The sequence below is a fragment of the Theobroma cacao genome, chromosome 1 (genome assembly GCF_053813885.1).
Source record: "Theobroma cacao isolate CCN51 chromosome 1, ASM5381388v1, whole genome shotgun sequence".
Lineage (NCBI taxonomy): Eukaryota > Viridiplantae > Streptophyta > Magnoliopsida > Malvales > Malvaceae > Theobroma > Theobroma cacao.
In genome coordinates, this window is record NC_142639.1 from 5404345 (window position 1) to 5414102 (window position 9758).

At 34.9% G+C, this 9758-nt stretch overlaps 1 protein-coding gene across 4 annotated transcripts; it reads right to left on the reverse strand.

Annotated features, from left to right (window-relative positions):
• LOC18611578 (ARM-repeat/Tetratricopeptide repeat (TPR)-like protein) lies at window positions 1-7510 on the reverse strand. Of its 4 annotated transcripts, none has more exons than XR_016028150.1 (5): window positions 7214-7510; window positions 4654-5706; window positions 2805-3684; window positions 242-472; window positions 1-160 (listed from the first exon to the last, which is right to left on the reverse strand). XR_016028150.1 is itself a non-coding variant. In XM_007047915.3 (5 exons), the coding sequence occupies exons 2-4, from the start codon at window positions 5620-5622 to the stop codon at window positions 2375-2377; spliced, it is 1866 nt and encodes a 621-aa protein (XP_007047977.1). In that variant the 5' UTR covers window positions 5623-5706; window positions 7214-7510; the 3' UTR covers window positions 1-472; window positions 2340-2374. The 4 variants fall into 4 exon arrangements, 3 of the variants coding, with proteins under 3 accessions (XP_007047977.1, XP_017969438.1, XP_088665488.1); XM_007047915.3 differs by adding an exon at window positions 2340-2391 and having other exon boundaries at window positions 1-472; XM_088809362.1 differs by lacking the exons at window positions 1-160; window positions 242-472 and adding exons at window positions 1131-2096; window positions 2340-2391.
• Window positions 7511-9758: the final 2248 nt, after the last annotated feature.

The window sequence follows — 9758 nt, forward strand, 5'->3', positions numbered from 1 at the left end:
TATTGAACCATCATAAGAGATCACAATTATCATTCAAATATGATAGTTCAGTGTCAAAAACCCTTAAGGGTTTTATATACACAAGGATCTTGAGATCACTCAAAGCTTCAAACCCCTCCAGACAAAATGGTTCTCTACACTCAAAATCTATTGTCACTTTCTACAGTTGAAATTAACAAGAACAAATCAGGAAAAAAAAAAAAAAAAACCAAGAAGAAATGTTTGTAAAAGCAAGTTTTACCTCTAAAAACAATGACAAAAGACAAATTTTCCTTCTCACTTGCTTCTTCTAACACTAAGCCAGACATGAGAGCAACTTTAAGCACAACTAGGCTATAGCTTCGGAGTATGAGATAACAAATGCCAAATCATGGTAGCTTTTGTTCACTGGACGGCTACATCCAAGCTGTTTGTCCTTCATCAAACACTCATGGTTCATCAGTGAGCTGCACATTGAATCCGTGCTTTATGTCTGTAAAAGTCAAGGAACCAATACATTGTTCAGGATTAGTGGCCAAAAACAACACATTGTTTAGGTTTCCAACGTCATGGACCCTATGCAAACAAAGAACTATACAAAAACTTTGCTCATGTAGTTGTTGAGCTGAAGATTGAGAAACCACTCCCCCCCCGCCTCTTTAACAGAACAATATATTAAACATGCAGGAAAGCTACCTAAGGATGAAACTTAGTTCACACCATGGTAACAAGATGTACAACATCATAATTCCTTAACAATAAACATATAACACTCCCGAAATTAATCATTTAATAGTGCACATCATTCAACCCTTCAAGCCCAAAAAGTTGATAAATGTATGTATGTATTTGTCCATGTCTTTATATGTGTGTATTTCATTCTCATGATATTCTAACAAAAGTCAAATTAACAATTTTATGATGCTAAAAGTCAATAGCATTATCACAGATTAATTATAACAGACATTCCGGCTTCTTATTCTAACATAAGCAAACATCAAAAGATAGCCAAACACTCTTCACACATTCTTCTGCTCTTTTTATTGCTTGCTTTTGTGGAAGATATTTTGGCTGACATAGAAGTCAGGAAACAAACTTGCCTTCTTTTTTTCTTTAGACTTTTTATGATTATTATACCATTTTGTCCTATCTTTTCCTTGAAAGCCACAATTCATTACTTTTTTTAGTCTTAATCTATCCTTCTGGACTAAAAACAGAAAATTGAAACATTTCCCATTGACACATAACCATTCAAATTTAATCCCCACCATGTCTCCCAAATCAAAGTTTCATTACAAAAAAAAAGAGAAAAGATTACAGTATTGGCTTAATATATAACTATAAAATGTCTGTTTAGTTGTTTTTGAAATTAAGAACTATTTTTATAAAATAAATATATTTATATTGTATATATCAGTTTTATAGTACATGAATAAGTTCATATGGTCAACCAACAAGCCAAAGCTTAGTAAACCAGCCTTTGTCTGGGGCCCAAGATCAACTCATTTTGCTAACAATCTCAAGTACCAAGTCAAGCCAACACTTGAATGTAGCTCAACTGTATAGAAGAGCGGGTTTCAATAACATTCAAGCAGGGTGGACAACAAATGTGTAAGACTTGGCTCCTCTAATAATTAAGTTGCGGGACAGCTCCTAAGTTTTTGCATCCTTGCAATAAGAATAGGGTAATAATAAAATACTGGTAAACTAACCAATTTTACTGCTCGATATGTAACATGATTTATTCCACCGGTAACATGCAAACAAAGTTTGCATCCAAAAAAAAAAAAAAATGCAAACACAGCAACTTGGAACCCTAAAAGCACTGAGATATTTCTCTTGGCCAGAAAGAAGATTTTATTCCACCTATATCAGGAGGAAAAAAAATCCATACAATGAACTATCTAAGACGTCTTAACCAACAACAGAACCCATTCTAAGACTCTTATGTGAGAAATCATATAAAACAGAAATCTTTAAGATCTTAGAGCTAAAACTAGAAACACTTCAAGGGAGTGGGTAATTCATTTCTACTCAGAATGTACATCACGGAAGATGTAGGTTAATTGTTTGAAAGGCACAATCCCTTTTTGACAGGTTTGCCACCCAATCTGCAGCTGTATTAGCTAAAAGCATTAAGCATTTAGTTACACATAACCAACAGAATTTAAAAAATTTAATTAAGGGATAAAGAAGAAATTCTTCAAAACTATTTTATCCTTTTGGCTTTTGTAGGTTTTCATTTCATTCAGATATAACTTTTGAGACTGCAGTGGGCAAATACTGTGTTTCGTATAACGATAAAGATGTTTTGGGTAGGAAAAGAAAAAAGATATGCTCATAGCCAATAGAATGCTTACATAAGCTGTCAATTGATTTTGTAAAGATCTGTTCCTCAATGAATCTCAAAATCTGTTTATCAATAATCACAATAGCAAAATTGTCATAGAAGAGCTTGAATGGCATCTTAAAATGATGCAATGGAAACATAGAACAGTGGAAATTGAGAATGTATTAGCAGGAGAGTCTAAATTGCAATCTCCTCTTTTGAAGGGGACAAGGGAGGTATGTCTATGAAGTGGGCTATGCCCCAACATCTGCAAGATAACTGTTAAATGATGATATGTTGATATCATATTGCTATGTAGTGAACAACCCCCCCCCCAACCCCTCTTTGTCAGCAACCAAAAAAGGAATATAAACAGATTTCCTTCTTTCTATTGTAATTATTATTTGTTACTGTTTAGTTGGTCACAGATGCAAGAACACTAAACATGTCAAAATTGCATAAAAGTTTTATGCAGCATTAAAATATTCAATTTTACCTTTCATTGAGGGTTTTTCATATTTATCTTTCCTCTCATCTTCATTCTTCCATTCGCTATCATCATCATCATCATCATCACCCATTTCATCCCTTCCATCATTTCCAATATCACTTTCACTAGCTGTCTCCCATTCAGAGTCATCAGTATCCTGGCCATACATGTCACCTGCATCACCCTCACAGTGCACACCCCCAAGTTTGATAGCTGCCTCTCTAAATAACCAAGCTGCACGCATCTGCTTCTTCACTAGCCGTTCAGCATAGTCAGGAACCTTATTTTGCCTCAATGAAAGATCAGGGTCATTTGACTGGGAGCATTCGTTTATGAAGAGAATGGCATCTAGCAAGCTCTCTTTAGCTAAACCAAGCATGTCATAAGCCTGAGCTCGTCTCCATAGGCTTTTGGCATGACGGTTAAGTGGGTTGTGAAGACATAATGCATGTGTAGCATCACTAATGGCTGCCGATGGTTGCTGCAATAGAAGATGACACTGAGCTCGATTACTGTAGAGAACAACTCTCTCTTTCTTGGATCTCATTGGACACAATGATAATGCTTCTGAGTATTTTGATGCAGCTCCAGATATATTTCCTGATGAGAAAAGAGAGTTTCCTTCGAGCTTGACCACTAAAGCAGCAGCCTGTTTAATATGGAGATCCTCCTTTGGCATATTCTTTTCCCACTTCAATCTCTGCCTCGAACTCAACAGTTCTTCGATCAGTTCTTTTGTGCGGTTACTGAGAGAGCTGCGTCCTGTCCCTTGAGATTGAATACATTCCTGAAGAACATTAACAATGGAATCTCCAAGCTTTTTGTGATCACCCAGAGTTGTAATCTCTGCAAGGTCTACTAGAGCAGGTACTGCCTTATCTATCACCTGTATGACAAATGAAGATGAGCTCTATGGAGAATACCACAGCTATATCCCAAAACCAAAAGTGAACAACTTAGTTGTGAGCCACATAGTTAAATTTCTAATGGAGATAAGGCTCTCGACCAAAGACAGTGGTATCAACAAAACGAAACCTATTCTTGGACTTCATGTGGCAGCTTTAGAACTTAAACCAAATATAAAATAAACGAATGAATGAATAATTAAAACAAACAAACATGTGGATGCTTCTTCATTTACTTAACTAGTTTCGGTACAAATGCTCAGGCTTTCTACATGTCAGGAATCAGTATAGTTTTTATATTTGATAAATGACAAAAAACTAAAATGAGGGCATAACTCTGAGTACCTTGACTGCATTACAAGATACTTTACTCAAAAAAGAGGAACTCAAGGTCAAGCAAGATCACAAGGAAGTATCACATCTCCCAGACACCTTTCGTTCAAGTTCAAAACATATGTGCCATATTGAAAAAAGAAAGGACTATTCTCCATATGTTTCAGAATTTTAAATGAAATTTTGGTCAAAAGCAATCTATATGGCTGCATGGCTTATTAGATGATAATATAATTCTTCAACAGAAGATATATGAAGATGATCAGCAAAAGTCGGTGGATATGGCAAAGAAAATAACATCCTGGTACTCATATAATACCTCTTAAAGTTATTGAGTCCAAATTCCCTCTTCCCCAACTTAACCATCCAAAAAATAAAAAGGTGAAATGGAATTCAAATAAACTAAGAAAGTATGCATGCTCAATGATTTAGATTAGATTCCATTGAAGGAATAGAGTCTGTTGTTACAGATGATGGGCACTGTGAAAGAGAGACTCAGTCACAAAATGTGGTCATAATGGGAAAAGACAACCCAAATGGTATCAGAGGCCCCAGGCCTTCTACACCGATATGGAATTTTCATTAAATTTTATCACCCAGATATTAGAGGAATATACCTTATGACATGTGCTTGGATCCTGAAGCAACCAAAGAAGACAATCAATAGCCATATACTGCCAATCATCTGATGAGCGAGCAATATTACACAATGCTTCGATAATGCCAGGACAGCTAGCAACAGGTCCCCTACCAAGCTTATGATGACAGATGGTTCTTAACAAACCAATACCAGCTGGTGAGTTTTCATTAACAAGTCCACCCCACATTCCTGGTAGCTTTACAAGAAATTCAGGCTTGCATATGGTGGGAAGAAACTCAGGCTTAAAAGCAAAGCAATTAATGAGTTGAAGAGACCAACATTGCAGCTGACTGGCCCATTCTTCCGCCTTCCTTGACTCCATTTCAACACCACCCATACCACGAGTAAGCAAATCACAGTGATAACTTAGCCTTCTATCAACATATTGGTAAAAGTGAGAGTAAACTATTTCCAGTGAACTCATTGCTAGCTGAATGGAGACCTCAAGAATTTCTCCATGACTTGCTACAGCAGGAAAAGTGCTTGTATATGTAGCCAAGTGTCCTAGAGCTCGCACAGCCACTCTTTGCTCAACCCAAGTCAACCTCCCTCTCAAAAGCTCAACCAAGGGAGGAATTACACTAGCATGCACAGCACTTTCAGCGAACTCTTCCATGTTCATGGTGTAGGATCCAATAATATGTGCTGCATAATAAGGAATATATATGTTTTGGTCATGAGAAAGCCAGCGGCGATTTTTGAGACCCTTCCATATTAGTGCAGCCATGCACTCAAAGATCCCCAACTCAATGAATTCAGGATCATTAGGATGTGCCATGGCAGTATTCCAAAGGCCACTGATAGGTAGAACTTGACCATCATCATCTTGTGAAGGAAGGTCTCTAAAGAATTTCAGAATACTGGCTCTGCGCTTACTTGGATTTCCTTCCTTCATGACACAGAAAAAGCACCCTGGGTATGGACAATCCGGAGATACTTTATCCATGTTCAGATTGTTATCTGCATAAGATTCATATGGCACCAAGTAGATTCCTCACCACATGGGAAATCATATAAGAAAGCCTCAACACTGCATAACAATGATGATTTAGATCAGCATCTAGCTTGCAAATGAAGAAATTTGTTTAAAACTTATTTATGCAGCAGTGGTAAGAAAAGTTAGGAGCTTGACTCTCTGGTAATGGCAAGTATGGAGCTCTATGTTTATAACCATCATAATGAACCTAAACCATATATTTTTATTAAAAAGCAAATTCTGTACTCTCTATCAATCAAAAAACAAATCCAGAACTCTCCGATCTCATTTACGCAAGCTGATAACATTGCAAAAAATCCAGAATTACTCATTATTTCTACAAATTACTATAAATTCTTTTGAAGTTAAAATGTTTGCATATTTCAATTTATTCTTAATCAATTGCATAGTTTCTTTTTTTTCTTCTAAGTACACGTGAAAGTCCATCGAGCTTGAGCTACATAAAAGGTGGTAGCCATTTTCCATCACATAAACACCATTCTCCCATCCCCAAGATTCAAACATGAGACCTCTAGGTTAAAGTTTCAAATTCTAACAGTTTGCAGTGTCCCCTTGGGGACCAATTGCCTAATTTCTAATACAATCTGTCACTTTCTCTGGCTTCTACTAGATTTCATCTAACATACATCCCAACCTAAAATTCCAAAAATTAGCGGGCAATAAGCATGCAAGATATATACTTTTTTATTATATTTGACTTGTCCTTTTGCAGAGTATGTAAACAGAAAACGACCAAAACCAGCTCCTTAGGCAAGTAGCATCTTTGACATTATATGCAAATTGACAGTGCTCTTGAAACTGAAAGAGCCTTCCTAGTCAAATCCAAATTCAAGTGAAGAAAACAAGACTAAAGAAAAAGCTAAACAAAAACCCTCAATATTGCATGGAAAAAATATTTATTTTCTTGTCACTCGTTTACCTTTACCTATAATATTATGCCTACGAAGTATAACATTTAAGCATCTGTATCCACTTCGAATACCAACTAAAAGAAGACTAAAAATAATTGAACAAAGTCAAAATAATTCCATTACTTCCCTAATGTCTAAGCCAAAAAATGATAATGCTGCAAAATTATTTCAATCTCAGTTTACAAGGATATTAAGACAAAGTAATATCTTAATTGAAATATATCTAAACTCTCAAGCACAAAATGAGTATCATGGCATGAACAAACAAAGAGCATGGCTTATTCTGATCTCAGCTACCACATTCTGCGCTGAATTGGATCTAAGGTGCAATGCTTTAATTAACAAAATTAATCACATCAAGTTCTTAATTAAGATCCAAAATTCTCATTTCAAAAAAATAAAAGAAAAAGCACTCACAAAACCAAACAATCCAGTGAAGAAAAACAAAACCCAGAACCTATTATTTCCCTCCAAACCTTTGCTTTGATGCTTATATGAACAGTAGAATCGAACACTGAAACACACTAAGACTTCATATAAATATGAGTTTTAGAAGGGCAAAAAAATCCAAACTTTTATAGAAAGAAAACCCAGTAATACATAGTCAAAAAAACAAAGAAAGAGGATACCTTGAAAGAATCAGTGTCTGCTAAAACACAAAAAGGAAAAGGCTTTTTCTTTTATTTTTCTGTGGTAGAGCTTTCAGTTCTTTGCTCAAAATGTGAACTTTGAAGAACTAAGGCAGAGAAAGAGAGAGAGAGAGAGAGACTATGGTAGCTGAAACTAAGAGGTACTTTTGTTCTCGTTTTTCTTTTTTTTCCTTCTTCTTCTCCTTATGTCTTCTTTTGGGTTTGGATTCTGACAGCAAAGTGAAGAAGATCTTGCCCCTGTAACGAAAGCTTGAAAATGAAAATTAAAAGGAAAGAGCACCAATACTGTTTTAATGCAATAGAGAAAATCCATTTTTATCGCTAAGAATTATTCAATTCCTTGTGCTATTGTTTCGTCACGCGCTGTGGCCACCACTGAAAGCAGCACTTAAGAGGGGTTTGATTGGGTGGTGGGTGACGTCGCCGGGGCATAGCGCGTGGGGAAATCATATGGACAGGATGTGTGTTTTTTAAATGGGCCAGGCTTTATTTTCTTTGGTTGTATTATTATTGCGGTTTTTTTCCTCTTTAATTGTGGGCTAGGGTCCCATACTCTAACACGCTTGTCCCTGCTCTTTCTCACCGTTTCGAAAATATGGGGGGAAGTGAAATTACCCAAGAAGTCCCTGCTACTCCTATTGTCATAACGTTCACCCCGTACTCTTTTCCCCCGTACAATCCTTGCTAAAATTTCTCTATCAAAAAAAATTATCCACGGTAAAAAATTCCCCGAATTTTACATACATGAGTTTATAAAATTACCATATATCTATTAAATTATAAATAAAAAATTAAATTAACATAAGAACATATCAATTAAATAAACTCATATAATAATAAATAACTAAGCTTTCAATCTAATTGTGGTAATTTAAAAATCTCGTATTTGGCTCTTAAGAGTAAAAAAAAAAATGAAGTTTTGATTACTTTTTGTTATATAATTTAAAACTCAATAAATTTTTAGAATGTAAAAAAAAAAATTTTTTTTATAAGAAGTATATATGCTAGAAGGTTGTAACTTATCAATGAATCAACAATCGTCAAGATGATTCTTATGATTTGATCAGTTTTACCTGTATGAAGCATCAATTTTTTGTTCTTCTACACTTGGGTTACTTAACAAAAAGTAAAATTCCCCCCTCCAAAGAAACACCTAGCATAATGTTGGAATCATGTTTCTTACTTACGTGTTAGTGGAGGGTTTTCTGGAAAAGTAAAAACCAGGTTCAATGCATTTTACAACGTGTTTTGTGAACATCTTTTTGCATTAAAATCTTGTTGGAATCATTATGTGGGCAAAAACATCATTGAACTTTGCTTTGATGCACCTCCTAAATGAAATATCAGGCAATGCAAATGTCCTTTTCTGATTCTCATAAGTAGAAAAAAAATATGTACTTACCGGTTTAAATATTATATGTATCTAACCCTAATAAAATTTTTAAAAGCCTTTCATCTGGTTTTTTTTTTTTTTTAATGGGGAGGGGGGTAAAAATCTGAAATTTAAGATTTCAGATCAATTGTCTGTAGAATGTCCAACATTGATAGAGACATGTCATTTTGATATCTCAAGAGTACTACTCCTATCCTCACCAAAAATATATATTTCATTTCATGTTCAACATTCCAATTAATCCTTTAATTAGATATTGTTGGCTGTTTGTACTTTTTTACAAACATTCTATTTAATGGCAAGTTATGGAGTTATATATATATATATATATATATATACTGGTAAATTATGAATCATATATATACGCTTTTGAAGCAGGAGATGGTTTGAACGATGGATTGTTGCTTTTGACTCCAAGAAAAGAGATTGGTAGGCAGTGGCGTCCAACCCCACGACATAGACAACTCAGCTTATCGATATTTTTTGGATCTACCACCTTTCACTGCATGTCCCGTACTCGATTATGGCTTAAAAATAAGTCTGCTAACACTGCTGAACATGAACAATATTTGCACATGGAACTCATGATTTTTTTTTCTCTCCTTTTTCTTTTTATGTATAAATGTTGGGGTTCAAGGAAGGGGTTACTTGGGTTCGGACCCAAACTTAAACATGTCTTACAGACGGTTCCTGGTGGAACAAATGCCAAGTAGTATATTGAAAGGAATGAAATATATTAGGTTTGTTCATAAGCAACTCATGTTGGGAAAAACTTTATTAATGATATGCTTTGTGGAAATTGGATATATCTCCAATTTGCTAAAGGGTGATTTTTTTCTTCTTTTCTACAACAAATATATCACATGCTAGATATTTTTGATAATGTAACATTTACTCATAAAAATAAATTGAACCTTTTTGAGTATATTGAAAAGTGCTAAACCTAATTTATTGTCGAGGCTTTGACACCATTTATATCTTTAGCATACATGAGGAAATTGAGACTCTTCTCATTGTTTAATCTTTTTAATTGAAATGGTACAAGATTTTTGTGAAATACTTTGCGTTCATAATGCAAATCTGACAAGAGAGTGCCCTAACATTGAATCCATCAGACTAATAATTTATTCC